Source organism: Oncorhynchus masou, chromosome 32 (assembly GCF_036934945.1).
Source record: "Oncorhynchus masou masou isolate Uvic2021 chromosome 32, UVic_Omas_1.1, whole genome shotgun sequence".
NCBI lineage: Eukaryota > Metazoa > Chordata > Actinopteri > Salmoniformes > Salmonidae > Oncorhynchus > Oncorhynchus masou.
The window spans coordinates 28,027,982-28,051,928 of NC_088243.1; the positions used below are offsets into that span (position 1 = coordinate 28,027,982).

General features: G+C 43.9%; 1 protein-coding gene and 1 long non-coding RNA gene across 2 annotated transcripts in view; both read right to left on the reverse strand.

Annotated features, from left to right (window-relative positions):
- LOC135525837 (kinesin-like protein KIF26A) overlaps window positions 1-21,595 on the reverse strand; it is a 120,627-nt gene extending 99,032 nt beyond the window's left edge. Inside the window, exons 1-2 of the mRNA XM_064953762.1 lie at window positions 20,340-21,595; window positions 18,009-18,248 (exon numbers count right to left, since the gene is read on the reverse strand). Coding sequence (XP_064809834.1) covers window positions 18,009-18,248; window positions 20,340-20,474 — 375 coding nt within the window. The 5' untranslated portion in view covers window positions 20,475-21,595. The remainder of the gene's footprint in view (window positions 1-18,008; window positions 18,249-20,339) is intronic.
- Window positions 21,596-22,286: 691 nt separating this feature from the next.
- On the reverse strand, window positions 22,287-23,434 carry LOC135526956 (uncharacterized). The gene is made up of 2 exons (XR_010453373.1): window positions 23,334-23,434; window positions 22,287-22,634 (listed from the first exon to the last, which is right to left on the reverse strand). It is a non-coding gene; the product is annotated as an uncharacterized LOC135526956 (long non-coding RNA).
- Window positions 23,435-23,947: the final 513 nt, after the last annotated feature.

Below are 23,947 nucleotides of genomic sequence, written 5' to 3' on the forward strand. Positions count from 1 at the left end.
GATTCTTGTTCTAGGTCCCAAGAAACAAAGAGATCTTCTGTTGAATCTGACAACTAATCTTAATGGTTGTACAGTCGTCTCAAATAAAACTGTGAAGGACCTCGGCGTTACTCTGGACCCTGATCTCTCTTTTGAAGAACATATCAAGACCATTTCAAGGACAGCATCTACGTAACATTGCAAAAATCAGAAACTTTCTGTCCGAAAATGATGCAGAAAAATGAATCCATGCTTTTGTCACCTCTAGGTTAGACTACTACAATGCTCTACTTTCCGGCTACCGGGATAAAGCACCAAATAAACTTCAGTTAGTGCTAAATACGGCTGCTAGAATCCTGACTAGAACCCCCAAAAAATTATCATATTACTCCAGTGCAAGCCTCCCTACACTGGCTTCCTGTCAAAGCAAGGGCTGATTTCAAGGTTTTACTGCTAACCTACAAAGCATTACATGGGCTTGCTCCTACCTATCTCTCTGATTTGGTCCTGCCATACATACCTACACGTACGCTACGGTCACAAGACGCAGGCCTCCTAATTGTCCCTAGAATTTCTAAGCAAACAGCTGGAGGCAAGGCTTTCTCCTATAGAGCTCCATTTTTATGGAACGGTCTGCATACCCACGTCAGAGACGCAAACTCGGTCTCAACCTTTAAGTCTCTACTGAAGACTCATCTCTTCAGTGGGTCATATGATTGAGTGTAGTCTGGCCCAGGAGTGGGAAGGTGAACGAAAAGGCTCTGGAGCAACGAACCGCCCTTGCTGTCTCTGCCTGGCCGGTTCCCCTCTTTCCACTGGGATTCTCTGCCTCTAACCCTATTGCAGGGGCTGAGTCACTGGCTTACTGGGGCTCTCTCATACCGTCCCTGGTAGGGGTGCGTCACCTGAGTGGGTTGAGTCACTGATGTGATCATCCTGTCTGGGTTGGCTCCCCCCCCGGTTCCTCTCTAGGTTTCTTCCTAGGTTTTGGCCTTTCTAGGGAGTTTTTCATAGCCACCGTGCTTCTACACCTGCATTGCTTGCTGTTTGGGGTTTTAGGCTGGGTTTCTGTACAGCACTTTGAGATATCAGCTGATGTACGAAGGGCTATATAAATAAATTTGATTTGATTTGAGTATAACAGAACTGATGTTGCAGGCGAAAGCCTGAGAAAAATCCAATCCGGAAGTGCCTCATGTTTTGAAAGCGCTGCGTTCCAATGCGTCCCTATTGAGCAGTGAATGGGCTATCAACCAGATTACTCTTTCTCCGTATTCCCGAAGGTGTCTACAGCATTGTGACGTAGTTTTACGCATTTATGTTGAAGAATACCCGTAAGCGACTACATTGCGCATGTGGTCACCTGATGGCTCCCAGAGTGACTCGCGAGTAAAATACAGAGGTAGCCATTATTCCAATCGGTCCTACTGAAAAACCAATTGTCCCGGTGGATATATTATCGAATAGATATTTGAAAAACACCTTGAAGATTGATTATAAACAACGTTTCTGTCGATATTATGGAGCTAATTTGGAATATTTTTCGACGTTTTCGTGACTGCAATTTCCGGGCGATTTCTCAGCCAAATGTGAAGAACAAACGGAGCTATTTCGCCTACAAAAATAATATTTTTGGAACAAAGGAACATTTGCTATCTAACTAGGAGTCTCGTGAGTGAAAACATCCGAAGCTCATCAAAGGTAAACAATTTAATTTGATTGCTTTTCTGTTACCAAGTTACCTGCTAATAGCTGGACAAAATGCTATGCTAGGCTATCGATAAACTTACACAAATGCTTGTCTGGCTTTGGCTGTACAGCATACTTTGAAAATCTGAGATGACAGGGTGATTAACAAAAGGATGTGTCTCAATATATTTCATTTGTGATTTTCATGAATAGGAATATTTTCTAGGAATATTTATGTCCGTTGCGTTATGCTAATTAGTGTCAGTCGATGATTACGCTCCCGTCTGCGGGATGGGGAGTCACTAAGGGGGAGATACAACTCTTTTAAATAATTATAGGCCGATCTCAAAGCTGTCACCCCTGGTGAAAATACTTTAAACCTTAAACCCTTGTGAGTGAACAGCTAAAATAGTTTTTATTTACTAACTCTATTTTATCAATGTACCAATCGAGCTTCAGGAAGAAGCATAGCACAATTACAGCAGCCATGAAGGTTTTAAATTATATCACTGAAGCCCTTGACAAAAAACATCACCGTGTCTCACTTTTTATTGATCTCTCTAAGGCTTTTGATACAGTTGATCATGCAATACTAAGGTACTAAGGCAGAGATTGTCAAGTGTAGGTCTTTCGGAGCATGCAGTTGCATGATTTGCTAACTATCTGTCTGATAAAACTCAGTGCACTCAATTTGATGGACTCAAGTCTGTTAAATTGTCTGTCTGTAACGTTGTGCCCCAAGGCTCTGTACTTGGTCCTCTCTTATTCAATATTTATATAAATAATTTAGACAAAAATGTCCAAAATGCACAACTTCATTTTTATGCTGATGATACTATTATTTACTGTTGTGCCTCATCTCTTATAAAAGCCTTCCAGAACTTGCAAAAAGCTTTTTATACTATTCAACATACCTTGTATCAATTGAAGCTTATCCTCAATACTGACAAAACTAAACTAATGGTGTTTACTAAAGCAAGAAATAAACCTCTTAGCTTTTCACCTATTATTACCTGTCAGGGCAATGAAATTGAGACTGTAACCTCATATAAATATCTTGGAACTTTAATTGATGACGGCCTCACTTTTAAATTGCATATTCAACAATTTACAAAAAAAATTGAAGCTGAAATTGGGATTTTATTTTAGGTTTTCTTTTGAAGCCAGGAGGCTAGTATCTGCTACATTTATGCCTTTACTAGACTATGGGGATATTTTATATATGAATGCTTCCGCTCAGTGTTTGAGACCAACTGACACCCTTTACCATGGCACTTTAAACTGCAAAACCCTTACGCACCACTGCACTTTGTATAACAGGGTTGGCTGGCCTTCTCTCTTCACTCGTAGGCTCAGTCACTGGTATACTTTTATTTACAAAGCCATTTTGGGTTTACTACCTTTTTATTTGGGCATTTTTATTGTTCAGAAATGTGGTGGCTATTCTCTTCGTTCGCTGGACTTTATCCTGCTAACTGTTCCAAATGTCCCAACTGAATTTAGTAAAAGGGCTTTTATGTACTCTGCGCCATCGTCTTGGAACACTTTACAAAATAGTTTTAAACTGGAAGAACTTGTCCCAATTGGTATTTTTAAAATCACTGATGAATGATCTTGAGACTGATTCTGTTTTTAATTTGCTGTTTTTGATTTTGTTTTACTCTTGTGAATTCTATGGCTTTTGCTAGATTACTTGTAGTTTTTCATGTTTGTCTGTAATTTTTGTAATGACTTGGTGCTGCCTATCTAGGCTAGGACGCTCTTGAAAAAGAGATTTTAAATCTCAAATGAGCCCTTCCTGGTTAAATAAAGGTTTAATAATAATACAAATACAAGCATAGACTGATACCAGTTGGTTTTCTATGTTCAACCAGCCAAATGGCCTAGAGACTGTATTTCAATGAGAAGTATTGACAACTAAACAATTAGGATTGTCCTTGTTGCTCTTGTAGTGAGATTTAAGAATATTCTCAGCACAAATTCATCCAATCTCTCTCTCTCTCTCTCTCTCTCTCTCTCTAGCTATCTTTTTCTTTCTTGTTGTCACGCCCTGACCATAGAGAGCTGTTTATTCTTTATGTTGGTTGGGTCGGGGTGTGATTTAGGGTGGGTTATCTAGGGGAATTGTATTTCTATGGTGGCCTGATTTGGTTCCCAATCAGAGGCAGCTGTTCATCGTTGTCTCTGATTGGGGATCATATTTAGGTAGCCATTTTCCCATTGTGTTTTGTGGGATCTTGACTATGTTTGTGTGTAGTTGCTGTCTGCACTGCATGTAGCGGCACATTTCATTTAATTGCTTTATTGTTTTTGTGCTTTAAGTTTATCTTCTAAATAAAAGGATGGAAACATACCACGCTGCATCTTGGTCCACTCATTTCAACGAGCATGACACTTGTACACACACATCCACACTCATCTCTGCTCAAAGAGCGGGATGATCAACCATGAAATGAGCAGTAACATGAACTTTGACTGGCATTTTCACACAGAGTAGATATTTACGGAGCAAATATATCCCAACAATACAGAATATGCCAGCGTATACCAAAGAGGCAGTTGGAGACAAACTAACACTGCTGCTCAACCCCCATCACACACACACACACACACACGCACACAGGCACACAGTCACGTGCACTCACAATTGGTAAACACTGTCAAACAGGGCTGTCTTGTATAGGCAGGTGAGCAAGAGACAAAGCAGCTTTCCATAAACAGATGTCCAGTTGAGACTGAGGGGGGAAAGCAAACACAACAATGTCAAGTCTAGATTACCCACAATGCCCATAGTGATCCAATCTGTTTGTTCTGAGGAGGGGAAGCTCACCTGCCACGCCCCGAGAGGCTGGACTTAGAGTTTGACGAATGCAGATCCATCTTGGCAAGGATACACAGCGCTGGCATTCTCTTTCTGCACATTGCACTAAGGCTGGTGATTTGTCTTCTACCAATTTATTGCGCTTTATGGAGCCAGGGGAAGAATACTTCAAACTCAGCCCACTTCTCTGATAATCACACTGGAAATTTATCTGAAAAATTATGTTGTTTTCTCCGATACTCTGAATCAATTCCAGAGATGTGCTCCTGACAGTCAGGCTATGGTACATCTCAGTTCATTATGATGCATCAGGGCAGCCTGACAGCACACGACAATCTATGTCCACACACAAACACAAACACACTGGCTGTCAGGAGCACACACACATACTTCTTCCTCGTGAGCTAGTCATGCTGATTTGTGACTCATTTCAGGAGACTAGGCATATGTCGTTCAAATGTCGAGGCATTTGAACGTGAACAAAAAAAATATATATCAAAAAAATTCTGGAACATATGAACTCTTATGTGCCTCAATAACAAACTTGCATGCCATCTGTAATTATGAATAAAAATGTTAAATTACGAGCCAAGTTGGCTTAGCCACAGAAAAAGACAGGGACATTCCCGCTAGCCATGTTTGGCTGAGATAATGAATGGGCTGGATATGCCGAGAGATGAGTTCGGATTGATCTGCCATGTAGTATGCTTCTGTTTACTTAAACTGCTCAGTATGTGTAGGTAATCCTTTCTAACACAGCTTTTTATAAAGATATCAGGACGAACTGTGATAATGTTGCTAATGCTCTCCACTCTCCACTTTTTGGAGGACCAAGTTTTGAAATCAGTGGAATTCCCGGTGGAAGCAAAGTATGATCGCTCAGGAGATGGAGGAAATTCAGGCGTTTGTTTATGCGGAGGGCGTCGAAAAGAGAATATACAAAGGCTGTTATATAGATCACCTGTCTCTGGATTACATCTTCAAACTAAGGGCAACCATGGCATCTGTGAAATAGAGGGAAAAGCATTAATTCATGTATATGGGTAAGAGTGTCTCATTAGCTACATTTTCAGATATGATACATTTCTAATTCTGTCAGAAAGTAATTTTCATTATAAGGCATACTATTGGCTAGCTAGCTAACGTTAGCTGGCTGACTAGCTCGCTAGCTAAAGTTACGTGTATGATTTTTGTAGTAATATTATTCGTATCTCAGAGCCATTTGTATTGCTATTCATGGCCTAATGTTAGCTAGCTAGCTAATACTGAACCTAGTTGGTTAGCTTTAGCTGCCTGTAGATTCATGCAGGGTAGTAATGTTATGAGTTCATTGTTTAGCTAGCTACATGTCTAAACAAAAGACTCCACTTTGCAACTAACATTTCACTGTACTGTTTACACATTCTGTATCCTGTGCATGTGACAAATAAACTTAGATTATATTAGATAGATTGTGTGTTTACCAAAGACAGTAATATGAAGAACAGCATGACCTGAACCAAAGTAAAATCAGGATATAAAGTTAGGTCAACGAGACAGTGCCCAAGTTCTAAAATTCCCCTGTAGAATGCGTTGCTTTTAATCCGTCACACTCACAACAGCAAGCCATTTTCTGTAATTAGCCTTGAATCTTGTAAATAATGATCTTGTTGTGAGTTTATTTTCCTGTAATAATGAATACAAATTGCTTAAAGTTAAGACGTTGCCAGCTATATGACATGGTTATTATTTGAACTAAACAAGCTAGAAGCAAAACAAAACATTGTTAAGAAAGTTGCTTTAAGTTGCCTGGTTTGCTTGATTGCCGTATACTAAATTCATTTTTAAAGGGATGGGTTTATTGGTGTAAAAATACACCAGTTGTGCTATTTTGGACCACCAGGCTGCTGATGTCATGCAGCCTGTCGTATTTGTGTCACTGGGGACATGTCCCCCCCACATTCCGAAATGCCTCCCCCCCAGTTTTATCATTGGAATGTGATACAAAATGAGGAAATGGTGTGTTTTAGGACCATGTGGACGCCTCCGAGCGGTCGGGTAGGCTGTTTGGAGTGTTATCCGACTGTATTTTTTTAAATATAGAATTTAGAAAAATATATGTTCTCCCAGTTGCACCCCTGACTAAAACATTCAAGGGTCATTTTTTCAAATTTGAGGTTACAAGCTTATCAACTTTCAAAGCAGAATTACTTTCCCATTGTTCCTCAACTGTAGTGTATGATATACATTTTTCTATCTCTGAGTCGCTACTTCTATCCAATGTAAAAAACAACATTTCAAATTCTTCTACATAAGACCGAATAGAGGCGGTCGGTCATGTTCATGCATCCCAGTCACACCTCTATGTTCAGTCTGTTGTTGACTCATTGATATTTCTTCTCATGTCACATTGTTTTCATGCTCTGGGACAGACCACTGGACTGCCATCATATAACATATTGCCCAATAAAGCAGGAGTGCACATCAATTGTTTTACTTTGGTCTGGGGTATTTCCCCAAACAATCCTTAACCCAACAGGAGCCATCTCATTGAATTACATACAGAGTTGGGCAAACTATTACGTATGATGTTGACCATTCAATCAAACTGACCTTGAGCAACACAAAAGCAAGATGTTTCTTCCAATACTGATCCTTCCTTTTATTGGGGGATTCCTCACTTCAATGAAATCTGTAAAATCATCTCTCAACCCTCTAGATAATAGAGGAGTAATGGGACTACTTCATAAACTGAACAGGTGGAATGTTTCTCATTTGCTGGTCTCCTTCATGTAAAAAAAAAATGATACTCTTAGTACAAAACTCCAAACCGGTCACACTTGTAACGCAGTCAGTTTTTCATTCAAAACCTGTCATTGTGCATTCATTTGGATTGTAAACATCTCTCACAACACAACTGTTGATCAAAATACATGTTTATTGTTAAATGTAATGAGAACATTGGTTTAATCCCCAAAACACAACATAATGATCTCGTTTCAATTCAATTAACTTCCAGTTAATCCAATAGCAAATAATGCAAGATACGGCCCTTTAGAAGTGATGAAAGTAACATGCTACAGTAGTGTAAATTACAGTAGATTACACGGTTTTCACATTAGGCAATACTGTAACGGCGTTCTTCGTTTGTTGAAAGAGAGTCGGACCGAAATGCAGCGTGTTGGTTACTCATGTTTTTTAATGAAACAAATGACGATATGAAAATAACAGACAAATACAAAACAACAAAACGGATCGTGAAATCTAATTACAGCCTATCTGGTGAAACTACACAGAGACAGGAACAATCACCCACGAAATACACAGTGAAACCCAGGCTACCTAAATACGGTTCCCCATCAGAGACAACAAGAATCACCTGACTCTGAGAACCGCCTCAGGCAGCCAAACCTAAACTAAACACACCCCTAATCAACCACAATCCCAATGCCTACAAAATCCCCAATACGACAACACAATAACATAAACCCATGTCACACCCTGGCCTGACCAACTAATTAACTAAAACACAAAATACTAAGACCAAGGCATGACAGAACCCTCCCCCTAAGGTGGGGACTCCCGGACGCACCTCAAAACCATAGGGAGGGTCCGGGTGGGCGTCTGTCCATGGTGGCGGTTCCGGCTCGGGACGTGGACCCCACTCCATAAATGTCATAGTTCCTCCCCTTCGCGTCCTGGGATAATCCACCCTCGCCGCCGACCATGGCCTAATAGTCCTCACCCAGAACCCCACTGAACTGAGGAGTAGCTCGTGACTGAGGGGCAGCTCGTGACTGAGGGGCAGCTCGGGACTGAGGGGCAGCTCGGGACTGAGAGGAAGCTCAGCCAGGCAGTTGAATCCGGCAGATCCTGGCTGGCTGGCAGTTCTGGCAGATCCTGGTTGACTGGCAGATCTGGAAGAGTCTGGCTGACTGGCGGATCTGGAAGGGTCTGGCTGACTGGCGGATCTGGAAGAGTCTGGCTGACTGGCAGATCTGGAAGAGTCTGGCTGACTGGCAGATCTGGAAGAGTCTGGCTGACTGGCCGATCTGGAAGAGTCTGGCTGACTGGCGGATCTGGAAGAGTCTGGCTGACTGGCGGATCTGGAAGAGTCTGGCTGACTGGCGGATCTGGAAGAGTCTGGCTGACTGGCGGATCTGGAAGAGTCTGGCGGATCTGGAAGAGTCTGGCTGACTGGCGGATCTGGAAGAGTCTGGCTGACTGGCGGATCTGGAAGAGTCTGGCTGACTGGCGGATCTGGAAGAGTCTGGCTGACTGGCGGATCTGGAAGAGTCTGGCTGACTGGCGGATCTGGAAGAGTCTGGCTGACTGGCGGATCTGGAAGAGTCTGGCTGACTGGCGGATCTGGAAGAGTCTGGCTGACCTGGAAGAGTCTGGCGGATCTGGAAGAGTCTGGCAGATCTGGAAGAGTCTGGCTGACTGGCGGATCTGGAAGAGTCTGGCTGACTGGCAGATCTGGAAGAGTCTGGCTGACTGGCGGATCTGGAAGAGTCAGGCTGACTGGCGGATCTGGAAGAGTCAGGCTGACTGGCAGATCCTGGCAGACTGACGGCTCTGGCTGCTTCATGCTGACTGACGGCTCTGGCTGCTCCATGCTGACTGGCGGCTCTGGCTACTCCATGCAGATTGACAGCTCTGGCGGCTTCTTGCAGACTGACGGCTCTGGCTGCTTCATGCTGACTGACAGCTCTGGCGGCTTCTTGCAGACTGACAGCTCTGGCTGCTCTATGCAGACTAACAGCTCTGGCAGCTCCTTGCAGACTGGCAGCTCCTTGCAGACTGGCAGCTCCTTGCAGACTGGCAGCTCCTTGCAGACTGGCAGCTCCTTGCAGAATGGCAGCTCTGGCTGCTCCAAGCAGACTGACAGCTCTGGCTGCTCCATGCAGACTGGCAGCTCTAGCTGCTCCATGCAGACTGGCAGCTTTGGCAGCTCCTTGCCAACTGGCAGCTCCTTGCAGACTGGCAGCTCCTTGCAGACTGGCAGCTCCATTCAGACTGGCAGCTCCATGCAGACTGGCAGCTCCATGTAGACTGGCAGCTCCATGCAGACTGGCAGCTCCATGCAGACTGGCAGCTCCATGCAGACTGGCAGCTCTGGCTGCTCCAAGCAGACTGACAGCTCTGGCTGCTCCGAACAGGCAGGAGGCTCCGGCAGAGCTGTAGAGGAAGAAGGCTCTAGAAGCGCTGAACAGGCGGGAGGCTCCGGCAGCGCTGTAGAGGAGGAAGGCTCTAGAAGCGCTGAACAGGCGGGAGGCTCCGGCAGCGCAGGAGAGGAGAAAGGCTCCGACAGCGCAGGAGAGGCGAGGCGCACTGTAGGCCTGATGCGTGGTGCTGGCACTGGTGGTATTGGGCCGAGGACACGCACAGGAAGCCTGGTGCGGGGAGCTGCTACCGGAGGGTGTGGAGGTGGTACTGGATAGACCGGACCGTGCAGGGTCACTGGAGCTCTTGAGCACCGAGCCTGCCCAACCTTACCCGGTTGAATACTCTCGGTCGCCCTGCCAGTGCGGCGAGGTGGAATAGCCCGCACTGGGCTATGTAGGCGAACCGGAGACACCGAGCGCAAGGCTGGTGCCATGTAAGCCGGCCCAAGGAGACGCACTGGGGACCAGATGCGTAGAGCCGGCTTCATGGCATTTGGCTCGACGCTCAATCTAGCCCGGCCGATACGCGGAGCTGAAATATACCGCACCGGGCTATGCACCCGCACTGGGGACACCGTGCGCACCACTGCATAACACGGTGCCTGCCCGGTCTCTCTAGCCCCCCGGTAAGCACAGGGAGTTTGCGCAGGTCTCCTACCTGGCGTAGCCATACTCCCTGTAAGCCACCCCCCAATAAATTTTTGGGGCTGATTCCCGGGCTTTCCTCTGCGCCGTCGTGATTGCCTCTCCAACTCCATTCTCCTATAGCCCTCTTCGCACTGCTCCAGCGAATCCCAGGCGGGCTCCGGCACTCTCTCTGGGTCGACCGCCCACCTGTCTATTTCCTCCCACGTCGTATACTCCATACTTCTGCTGTCCATAACTTCCTTCCTTCGCTGCTCCTGCTGTCGCTGCCTGTTACCACGCCGCTCGGTCCGTGTGTGGTGGGTGATTCTGTAACGGCGTTCTTCGTTTGTCGAAAGAGAGTCGGACCGAAATGCAGCGTGTTGGTTACTCGTGTTTTTTAATGAAACAAATGACGATATATGAAAATAACTGAGACAAATACAAAACAACAAAACGGAACGTGAAACCTAATTACAGCCTATCTGGTGAAACTACACAGAGACAGGAACAATCACCCACAAAATACACAGTGAAACCCAGGCTACCTAAATACGGTTCCCCATCAGAGACAACAAGAATCACCTGACTCTGATTGAGAACCGCCTCAGGCAGCCAAACCTAAACTAAACACACCCCTAATCAACCACAATCCCAATGCCTACAAAAAACCCAATACGACAACACAATAACATAAACCCATGTCACACCCTGGCCTGACCAACTAATTAACTAAAACACAAAATACTAAGACCAAGGCGTGACAAATACACTTACATTACTCATCAAAATTGACAGAAAATCTATATGGTAACAAACCAATTTAAAATCTATAGGTTTACCAAATGTCAAGTAATTAACCATTAAGCGCAGTTGGATAATGTGATGGTAAAATGTATTTAAATAAATTGAAAGAGAATCATGAAAAGTATTGTGAGTAATGCATTGTGAAAGGCAATTACCTTATATAAAAAGTATTTCTAGATAAAACACTGGTGAAAAAGTTACTGTGTGATTTTGTGTGTTGTACTTAGTCTATTGAAAATGTGCCTAAAGTTTAGAAAAAACATCCTTTTTGATGATCTGTTTTCAGTTTTTTACTAAGAATAGTACAATTTTACCATATACTTTCAAAGGCTTGAGCGCTCTGAATCGTTTGAAGGTCATCATGTTGAATGATTATGGGAGAGCACAGGTGGTGCTTGCTTGTTTCACGGTAGGTATGACAACAATTCTAAGCTTTCACTTACATTAAAGACTAGAATTATGAAGCTAAACCCCCAGCACTAAGCTGCTCTCCCCTTCACCAGGTAAATGGGAGAACATCTGGACTGCCCCTTTTGCATCCAGTGCCAGCCAGCAGCAGTAGAGCCAGATGGTCTGAGCGGAGCACGTCTGTGTTTGTGGCTTGTCTAATCTTGTCCAGAGTCCGTCTGCTGTAGACTATCTCAGCACAGTGAGGAGTGCTGCCGAGACGGGAGGAATGGCAGCTATTCCAGTACCTAAACCGATTCCTCTACCCTGCCCTGATGACCAGTGATGAGCATCAGCCTCCATGCTGTATGTATAAGCCTAGGTATGCCACACAGGCCAACCAACCAAAGTCCCCCTCGAAAGCTGTTTCCTGTGGCCCCGCCCTGAAGTGGACGGCCGTTTCCTCTTGTTGTTGCCAGACTGAAATAGAATCCGGAGGGGCACGAGGTGTAGGTGGGGGGGAGGGGGAGACCAACACATTATTGCTGTCTCTCAGCCACACGTTGTCCTGTTTACAGACACTTGTCTCTTAGACACCACAAATGTGGTCATATGTGCAGACAATCATCCAGCAGAAGAAACAATCAAATGGCAAAGTCTGGGAAGGATGTATTAATGAGGTGACCAGATAATGAAAATAGCAAATCAAAAGGAGAACAAAAGAGTCACTGAGTGCAGAAGCAGAGTGTGATGAGATTGTCCTCTGCTCCAACTCTGTACTGTTGACTGAGCCACGCAGATACCGCAGGGCTTGGCTGTGATTGATGCCTGTGTTATCTCTGCTGGTTGACATCAGATTATTGCTCTGCAGTTTAATACTGCGCACATGCCATAAAGCACAGCAGCACAGCCTAGCTGGCCTCACCAGAAAGGACATGGAGAAGGAGGCAGCCCACCTCACAGTGCACTCCTCTCCCCAGGCAAGGCTCTCTCTCAGCAGGTTCTGCAGGGTGGGACCTAACCCCTTCACCTCTACCCCCATCCCCGCCCAACCAATTACAACCAAACCATCCATAGCTCATATGATTACTAGTGAACAAAATAATCTTTGATCCTTCTTTTTTTCTTCAATGTGGTCATACTCTGTATCTACCTTAGGTTTTATGACTTCCCACAATCCTCCCACAACCCCTTCCTTCCCCTGTCATCATCAGTCTTGTCCACAACCCCCCTGCGGTGGACCTGGCAGCGTACACCTGTTCCAGCCCAGCCCGGCTACCTGAAACCCTATCCCACCCTATCCCACAGCAGAGGCTGGGTGAGCTGACAGACGGGTCAGAGGTCAATCAACAAAGGTAGAGGTAACCCCCCCAGGCAAGCCTGAGAAACAGCAGGTAGCCAGGTGGACAGGCTCACTCAGTCTGACCCCTCCATCTCTCTTTCACTCTCTCTCAATCTCTCTCTCCCTCACATGTACCCACACATACATAAACACATTAATTTATGCAAAGTTCAGTAGAAATGTGTTCCCTAGTTTGGACACTAATGATACCTCTTCAGAAACTTAAATCTCTTGATTTGGATGCCTGGTGATCCCTGGCTCTTACCCTGTCAACTCAACTCTGAATAGGCAGATGAGAAATTAACACGGTGATTGTGTAAGCTCTGAAACGTCACCCAGGGCTACAAGGGTGGTGATGCATACATACTGAAATGGTGCAGATGGGTCGTTGTTCATGGAAACCAAAAACTTTCTTGAAATATCCTCTACAAAACACTTACATAAGCCCATAGTGGGATTTAGGAAAGTGTACCTAGCCTGGACAGACAGACAGGCACACACACACACACACACACACACACACACACACACACACACACACACACACACACACACACACACACACACACACACACACACACACTCTAAATACATAGTCAACTAACTAGGAGTACCTGTTCACCGTCCACTCTAACACATCAATAGAATTATTCATTATTAGCTTGTGAGGAAATAGCAGGCCTGTTCAGTCAGACTGCAAACACCAATAAGACCAGCTCTCCACTGACCTCTACCTCCAACTGCTCGGATTCATCCAAGTCTTCAAGCCCATAAACCCCTGCAAGGCTTTCTCTGTTAGTCATTCTGTGTATCATGAAGTCCACTTAATTGCAGTTGATGAAGTCCACACTGTATTCCTATTCCTAGGTGTTAGTATATAAGTAGCTATGTGGGGGTGTTGGTTATGGTTATTGTTTCACTGACCTGTACTCCTTGGTTTAGTACTAACACAAGATCTACTTATCTCTTTATTTGGTCAGGCCAGGGTGTGGCATGGGTTTTTGTATGTGGTGTGTTCTGTCTTGGTTTTTTTTTCATAGGTATTGGGATTGTAGTTTAGTGGGGTGTTCTAGATAAGTCTATGGCTGTCTGAAGTGGTTCTCAATCAGAGGCAGGTGTTTATCGTTGTCTCTGATTGGGAACCATATTTAGGCAGCCATATTCTTTGAGTGTTTGGTGTGTGATTGTCCTTAGTGTCCTTTTGTACTTATGTCTGTCGTGTATTAGTTTGCACCAGTATTAGGCTGTTTCAGTTTTTGTTACGTTTAGTGTGTTTTTCATTAAACATGGATCGCAATCTACACGCCGCATTTTGGTCCGACTCTCCTTCACACATAGAAAACCGTTACACACACAAAGACTAATTCATGGACATACACAATGTAAGTGACAGGAATCTAAAAAAAACATTCCAACCTATGAATATATTGAATATATATATTATAACTTACAATGCTCTTACATCAAACGCAATGAGAATACAAACTCACCTGAAGGACAACACGAAAGAAAGTTTGTAAGGGAAATGTTTTCTTCGTACAGTGCATTTCATGAACTATAAACTTTGCTTCACAAGGAGCTTCAAGGATACATGCTTTGAAAGCAGAGTGACGATATACCAGCTTGTATACAGTACCTAACAAACAATAGCCTGGCTGCTTTCCTTTCACTGAGCCCTTTCTTTTCTTTCAAGGTTTGGGTGATAGTCAGAGATCGGGAGGGAGGATACTTATTTCAACCACCGTATCAAGTAACTGTCAGCCTGTCTAGAATAGGACCAGTGGCTTTAGAAGCTGCTGCCTGGCCATGGCTGAGGAATTAAAGCCCTTGTGGGTCACAATACCGCCAGGCTTTAGGGCCGGTAGAAACCCAACAGACCATTGTTGTCACTGACAGCCCCCTCACCTTTTCATGAGACAGCTGACAGTGCAGACAAAAAAAAAACGTCCTCCTCCCAATTCATCAAACCGCATGGCCAAGATATTGACTAACCCTTTCAGGGCAGAAACCATCGGAAGGGGTGGATGAAGGGGGTATCGTTCATTAAATGCAGGTGGATCTGAGCCAGGTGTACAGGTCTGGTCTTTCTATAGGCATGTTGAATGTTGACAGATCCTCTGATTACGGTTGAGGGGTAATTAGTGCTTTGAACTTGAGGTTAGCTTTCACGTGATCCTCTTTCCCCCTATTATACCTCACCTTGCCTTCATGTCCAGCCACCTGAAATACAGTGTGTGATTTCTGCTGCAGCCATCCGGAATGTCTGATGTTTACTATTCAAATTGTTTGTTGGTTTTTAGTTATATTAATCAAATACTGTACATTAACCGGGTGAATGCCTTTGATTAAGGGAGAAAATCAAGTCTGCAGAACCTGTGTCTCCATTTAATCTGCCTCTTCGGGTATCTGTCCTTTAAGCTAAATCCATTCTACCAGGGCTTCTTTCATTGCGCTGCTGTCTAACAATGTCTGGTTAATGTGTGTCCAAGTCACTGTATTTTACTGTAGAGCATTAAGTGAGGTGAAGTGGTATGGGTGATGTCAGACAAAGCACATGCCAGCTATAAATATGAAAACAAAAGATGTGGGGGACACAGGAACTGCTCCTCTGTGAACGAGACAGGCACTTAATGGCAGAGAGCGTGGAAAAAGACTAATTGCTGCCACTGGCTGTTCAGGCTGCAGCAGACCATAAAGAAAATCATGTGTCACATTCATTGTTCTAATGCTGACCCTGCATTTCCCTCAACAACACCTCACAGCAATGCAGCAACCGTCTCCCACCCAGCCCAGCTGTAGTGTATGCTGGCTGCTGCTACTCTGAGCTCATTCAGGTTGACACTGAGCCAGTGGCTCAGAGCATAGAGACACTAGGAAGAACAGGAATTCTTCAAGTTCCTAACAACATTAGACTGATCTGAGAGGGTTCTTTGAAGGACAAACAGGATAACATGAAAGCCACCTCTGAGGCATTTCACTGTCTGTGCATTTTCCAGTAAACTCAGGCTTCAGCATAGTGCACTCTTTCAACCCAAATTGTCTTCCTTGAATGTATCTGCTGGCTGCTACTGATACTGTACTCAAACAATAAATCTTCTGGAACTGGAGGAGGGGTTGTTTGGGGAGGCAAGCTGACTTCCTCATCACAAAAAATGGGACGGCAGGAGGACAGAGGGAAACCCTCACATAAACAGCTCCCTCTCTCACTTTCAGGTTGCCCCCATCCACTATGACAGGTACAGCAGAACTCTGTAGCTCTGGTGCCAAGAGCTCAAACATCCCACAACAGTCATCTTTCCACCACACATCACATGGCCCTCTTCCATCAAAGAAAATCTGTGAAAGCCATCCATCTACGACCACATCCAGCTAGACCTTCCAGGTGGGCAGCACAGGCCCAATGGGACAATGGAGCCCTTTCTCCTGCAGATGGAGAAATCAATACTATGAGGGGAGCACTATAAGAGCACCCTGCCCTGGCTGTTTACCACCTTAGAATTAGGGCCCAATTTAGCCATCAACATGTGCATAATGGGAGAAGGAAGGGGCAGCCCCCATCCCACCCTTCAACCGCTCCACACCTGGAGAGGACCACACAGGTAACCGAGAGGGGAGGGTTCAGTTCTCATGGAGAAGGACTGTTAGGTGGGATAGTGTACATCTGTTGGGGGAAGGGTTACCCGGATCTGATATGATTTAGACCACCCCCACAGAGGAACTCGACCACATACAGATGAACACTTGAGTGATGAAGTTAAATTCCTCCCAAAAGTTTTCCCCAACCGTTTATCTCATCTCCCTTTTCCCATAAGAAACGAGGTGCTGAGGGGGTTCAGAGGAGGCTGGAGGGCTTGTAATCCAAGCTAAGCATGAGACAGTCCCTCCAACATGACAACAAAGGAGTACAAACCCTGGGGCAAACTCACGCAGCAGTGACATCAACAAAAAGGGCCTAAATTTAACAGCGGTGGGAATTGTGGGGCGAGCCATACAGGAACACTTTCAATGCATTGCGAAGGTCAACTGGGATTTGACTTCCTCCTCAGACTCCGCCACTAGCAGCTTGCTTATTCCCTCCCCCCCCCCCTACTCTCCCCGACAGCAAAATAAAGACATAAGCATTGTTTAGCAAGACAATGGGCCACTTCCAGAGACCTTTCAGTCTCAGACGCTGACTTTTCACATCCATAAACAGCGTGTGGCTGTGAGCAGCGAAATAAAATACTTCACAGGAAGACTGGGACATTATAATCAGTGTCATTACCCTACAGCTTCTCATGACTCCAGTATTCACAGAGGAGAAGGACTTGATATGTATTACCTCTGCACCCAGCCAGAGGACAACCGCAGCTCTATAATAAGGTGTGTTTGTATGGGGAGTTATCGCCACAGCTACTACATGCTGGGAATACAGAGCTCACAAGGAGTTTCACAGCCATGTCTCCCCCTGCCTTTGTGTACCCATCATAATAGAGTCTAGACTATGGCATAAGCACGTGGGCAGTGGGCTCAAACCTATTAGCAACTAGCCTGTACCCCTGCACACTGACTCGGTACCGGTGCCGCCTGTATATAGCCTTGTTATTTTTATTGTGTTACTTTTTATTATTACTTTTTATTTTAGTCTACTCTGTAAATATTTTCTTCTTGAACTGCACTGTTGGTTTAAGGGCTTGTAAGTAAGCATTTTACTGTAAAGTCTACCCTTGTTGTATTCGGCGCATGTGGCAAATAAAGTTTGATTTGATTTGAGGTGCCCGTCAGTGATGAGGGCCACAGAGCAAAACTGGGGAACGGTCATGACCCTGACTTAGTCAGAATCACACTGTATCCCTTCACTGCTAGCTACACTGGGAGGAGGATGGCAAAAATAATTATTCTTAGCATGCCATCTGTGTGCCCCTCTATGACCTGCTGTATAGAACCCAGGCAGCCTGTCCCTGTTACGCCAGCAGAGCATGAGGTTAACAAACACATCTCCCATTACTACCTGCCTCATAATGAAAGAGCCACCTCACTGGAGTCATTTCAAGTGAGTGGGGGAATGAGGTTATTACCATGTCATTGCAAAATTATCCAAAAATCAACCAACAACATTATCAACTATGTAACCTTGGTGTAACGTTTATGAAAATTTTATTTTGCATTATTGGTACTTAAAAGGCAATCAGCACTTGAGACTCATATTAAAGTAAAAAATTGCTTCACAAACCTTTAGTGAACTTGGGTCTGTCAAGGCCAGCGCTTGCCTCTTCAGCTCTGTCACATTCATTTGACATTGTTGGCAAAAGCTTCCTTTTCCATCCCTTCTCTCCGACTCCGAGACGGTCACGGACCCTGCGCCCTCCGGGGGTGGCCGGCTGCTGCACCGCGCGTCCTTTGCCAAGTGAAGTAGTTTCCTGGGACTCAGATCAACAGGGAACGGCGACTCTCCGCTAGGACAACCTTCCACCTTCGCCATTAGAGAAAAGCAACTCGGTTAAAATAAATTCACAGGTAGGACAATACGCTGGCGAGACGCACAAGCCCAGGTGTGGAAGTCTACTTGTCTGGAGTTGTTGGTTGACTGACAACCTGCATGAATGTCATAGGTAGACATGAGCACTACCAATTTGAAGAGGCAGGCTAAATGGGTTCCAAGACAAAAGGGTTGCGCTGCTGCGACAAGTTCTATTGAAAATCGGAACTGGTCATTTTAACTTTATGCATATAACACTTACAGTAAACATGCGGTTGTCAGGGTCCAGTCCATGAGTTGCATTTCCCAAAAATGAGTTCATTCTCCCGGGTCTGGGTATCCCTAGTAGACGTGGTTCTCACATACACTCAATTATTAAGAATAATTTGTACAATGAAGAGTAGTCGTAGTTGTAAATTGAAGTGTCATCTCTAAATCTGCCAGCAAGTAAACATATTATAGGCTAACCATGGTTGTGTCCTGCACTTGATCCGTGCTATGACGGGACAATCCGAGAGAAGTTTTGGCACACACTCTTTTAAATGGGTGGGGGAAACTTTTGAACAACTTTTTGGCGCATGATTGGACACCGCAATAGTAAATCACTTAAAATCATAACCGTAGGTGCATGGATCAGACAGGGTAATTCAACGTGTGAGTTGTATTAGGTTTATAGGTTATTAGGCTAGCTATTTATAAAGCTGAAATTGGCCATTGTATTGGCTTCTATTATCAATGCATTACACTAATAAAATGACTAAGTTTTCATATAGCTTAATTTCGTAATATTATTTGAAATATAGTGATTTTTATTTTAGATTATTGTAATCAATGGTTTTATCCATTCTTGTTGCCAGTCACGCGAGCAGACAGTTGCAGACATTGCTTCACTGACATGATAATGGGTGCAGTACAGAGCCTCCATAGCTTTAAAGCCAATGTGTCCCGTTCTTGCTACTTTGGCGCCATCCTCTGGTAAATAGAAAGATTGCAGGATGGGTTTCACAAAATAAAGGGTACAAGTTAAATATTTAATTAACACACTTTAAATATTTGATGTTGATGATGTAAGCCTCGTACTTCGTTGTGAGAATCCTTTCTACCCTCACATGACCCAATTGCAGCCTTTTGTCTGTCTGTCTGTCTGTCTGTCTGTCTGTCTGTGTCGTCGACTGGGTTGAGTGGCTTTACGCTTGGCAGAGCAACTGGTTGTAAATTATAGGCGTCCTTATGGGGTTAACAGAATGAGGCCAATTTAATACTGACAAACGTTTATTTTGTAATTACACATGCAACATAACATAAGCTATTCACCACAAAAGGCAAATACAAAATTCTCTGAATAATTTATCATAGATGAGAAAATTATGTTTTTATCTGAAGCTACGGCCATGGTTATCAGACCACAGACACAATAGACAAATGAGCCGGAGTCACAATTAAAAAAATAGGTAGCCTAATATTATTGACAGTTACACAGTCTCAGGAGTCGGGAATCAGGATAGGCTATTCCATTTCTTCCCCACTTCAGTTTTGTGTGACTCTCATTGCATTTAGAAATGAATCATTCTATCATATCATCAAATTAAGTGTTGGACAGTGATAGGGAAATAAAGTCTGTCATTGTGGCCTTTACTGACCCTTGCGTGCGCTTGTACTGATTACGAGTGTTCATTTTTGGTTATAACTGCTCGGCGCCTTTAACAGCGAATGAGCGCAGAGATTACAGTAGCCTTATTGTCTATTAAAGCATTGAATGTTCGGGACCACAATGCCCCATCCACCCTGCTACTCTATACTTGGTTCAAACTTTTTAAAATTATTTTAAAGAAGAGAAATCCAAGTCAGTGATCACGCTACGAAGTTGGCAACGTAGACAAAGCGCAGCTGACACTCAAGGGAGCTGTTCATGGTCCTGAAATGTACTGGCAATCCAGGTATGTGGCTTTACTGGTCACTTTGTGTATCAACTTACTTACTTATTAACGTTATATTTGTCAAGGTAGTTGGGCGAGTGGATTAGGCTACATTTTATGTTTGAGCAGCCTATGTTTCAGCTATTTAGTGTAGCGTGCACTCACTCACCTTTGCCTTTCTCCTTAGAAGATGACTGGTAAATCCAAATATGATATCGGAGTCCACGAAGAATGTACCCAGATCTATGAGACTGGGGTTGGGCTTGTCAGCTCCAGAGGAGCCCGAGGAGTTTGGTAAAGCCATGAGGGAAATGTGCGTAATATTCCACGCCGTGGGTTACCGAATTGACATCTATATTTGTATATTCGTTTCCATTTCAGGATATATTTTCATAGATCCCAAACAATTGCATGGTTTCAATCCAAAAGGTATTCCGGACATCCAACAATGACTCGGAGAGAGCTTACTGTCTCTCCATGACCGCTCCACTCAATGCCCAACAATTGCGGCGTGTGCGCAAAAATATATCTCCTGTGCATGGCCAGCAGTTCAGCAAGACAATAAAACCGATACAATCCATCCGTAATCCAAACCTTTATATCCACAGGTAGAGTATTTGTTTTTAACTCCTCACGCCTGGTCTTTCAGCTCGCAGGTCTCGGAACGCAATCACATGCGCCTAAGGAGGATCACCTTTTGCAGTCCCCCGCACCCCCCTCTCTCTCTACTGCTCTCTCGCTCGCTCACTCACTCACTCACCCAGTTGTGTAATTCTTCCTTGCTGCGCTTCCTGCCGACTTGCTGGAGGCTCCAATATGTATTTATCAAAGCAAACACGCACTAGAGAACAGCGGAATCCAACAGCTTCCCAATGACCCGGTTTGAGCTCTTTGGTGGAACTTGTACCATGACCCATTTAACTTAGTTGGATCGTCTTGTTTTTTTATTTTTATTAAACTATTTTGGAGAGAAAACCCTGCATTTGTCAGTGCACTGTACGTAGTCAGCTCTTGCGCTTACGTCTGTGTGTAGCTTAGTGGAGTTTGGGCTATTAATTACGAGGCCAATAGATGGTTTAGCTGCCTTCCAGTTCCAGATACAATTGGGACTTTTAAAGACATATGAATGTCTTATTTTCAAAGCATTTTCAAATACAGAGCTGTTTGAGTTGCAATTTTAGTAAAGTAGATAATACCTATTTTGTGTGCTTTGAAAGCTGAACAGGGATGTTCTTTTAATAAAAATATTATCTGCTGTACACAGACCGAGGACTTCGTTTATAAGCAGACGGTCTTAACCGCCATAATGAATTCATTGGTACCTGGCACCCTTTGAAAATGTCATCTCTTTAAAGCAGTTAGAAAGTTTGGTGGGTGTGAATGTTTTCAAGTCTGATTTTAAATTATATTTCATTTCATCATTATGCGAGAGCAGAATACAATTCGATACACAATGCTGTGTGCTCATGGGTTTAATCAAAATGTAGGAATTGGGTAGGCTATATTATTCAACCTTTATTTATTTAGATTTGGGCCATTTAAATAAAAAACATCTTTAAAAGCAAGATTAACCTGAGGGATATCAAGGTGGCTTAAATGATGGTTGGCTTATTAGTGTTGTGGGGATACCCATAATAACCTCTATATGTGACCCTTTCTAAGGCCCAGTTATGTCCCTTGCCTACCCACAACAAACAGACACTCACTCAAACACACACTATAACGCACGGACACAACCACAGCTCAGTCTGTTTTGAACTGATTCACTGGATTTCCAGGAGACCGATAATTGGCCTATTCTCTTTAGTAAAGATGATTTACCATGTCCGACCGAAACTCAGTTCCCACCTGGAGGAGGTTCGGGTCACCCCGACCGCTGATGAACTTCCGGATCGCATCCCGTGGAACTACTACCCCTACATCTGCTGCCTTTGCGCATGTAGGAAAATCGCCACGGGCATCTCATTATACTGCTCAATATCTTACCCAACTTGCAAACCTTCGCAGTGCACGGGGCTTCATGAGAACCGTTTAGCAAATAAGCGTAATGTTGTTGGCACACTGCTGAGATCAGAGGAAATAAAGCGGCGTCTGGGATGGAGACTGGAGAGAATAATCTGTGGATGGCTCTTTAATAAATTATTCATACGTCAATACAACAAAGCAAATGTTATTCCCTTAGAACTATCAAGATCATCATCATTATTCCTAGCGGTGTAAGATTTTATTATCTTATATTTGTCCATCAATAAATGAAAAACAGTTATTGAAAACAAAACAACAACAAAAAATACATTTTGTTGTATTCATTGTACTCTCCTTCTGAAACAAAAAAATATATTTATCCACCGGGGAAAAAAATTAAAACTGTCTGGAATCCAATTGGCCCTTTCCTTCAGCACCTCGGACAGCGACCATGCCCAATGCGCTGTTTGGACTTCAGGAACAGTCGGACACCACGAGGCTATATTGACATTATAACACAAGGTGGCACACGAGAGAGAGATAGAGAGAGAAGAGACAGAGAGAGAGCAGGGGTGGGGGAGAGAGATATAGAGAGCGAGAAATGCTTACAAATCAAACAAGGTTAGGGTGAACATTAGTGTAAACATGTAGGTCAATCTTGTAAAAATAAAACAATGAATGTAACCAACTGCTTTCAGATTTCAAAAATTGTCTTAACATCTTATATTAGACTATGCTAAAGACATGACATGAAATGAGTCTAATCCACACAATTGAATTAAGAATTTCATCACTTTACTATAGCATATCAGCCTAAACCACTCAATGATTCAAGATCTTCAAAGCAGTGCAGGCTACTCCATGTATTGCCTTGGAAGTATTTGTCCGCCTGATCAAGTGGTCCTAAACATTTCACAATTTTGTCAAAGAACTGTTGAACTGTTAAGAACCACTCCACCAGAGAGACCAAACTACGAGGCATCACTTCTTCAGGTGACCACGCACAGTCCAAAACGGGCATGAAGAGCAGTCTGCAACCATCACTGTCTGCCCACGTCACACCAGCAGAAACAGTAGCCTACTTCATATTTTACAGCACTTTGAAATACTTTTCTTGTCACCTGAACTGACAAAGTTCATTCATAGGCCTACTACAGTAAGCTAAATACTAGGCATACGTTTTCAAAGGTTATCTCACCGTGAGTTGCGGTTTCATCTGAGCAGTCCATGCCTATGCTGTGTCTGTGTGGCTTTGGTGAGCCGCGGCTCTTTATATATAGTGTTTTGGGGTAGGTTCATACAAGCCTTTCATTCAGCGAGGAATGAAGGGCAGGCAGGTCTGACCGGCTGAGCTGGGTTCCACCAGCAACTTGTGTTGCCTGTCAGACAGCCGCCTTCATGACGAAGCCAAGCCAAGTGTAGTCACTAATACTCTCTGCACATTGCTTTAAGCTTTTTATCTAAAGTATCAAATCTGTACCAAACAATGAATAATAGTCCTTGCTAAATATTGATCAGATTTATACCACACAAGTGTAGCCTACATTAGGCTAATGACTTAGATATACAGTTATAGAATGAGAAATACTGCACGGATTCCATTTAACATTGTTCTATAGCCAAACAAAAGGCAGCATACTTTTGGGTGTCCTGGATTGCTTATCTATGAGGTACTATGGAACAGTGGAGTAGTCTTGAATTATGATTCTTTATCCATTCATAGAATATATTATCGTCACCCGCACACACACATACAGTATTCTCCCCCATGCTGTTCTACCAGGGGGAATGGTTTTATAATTTACGTGAGTA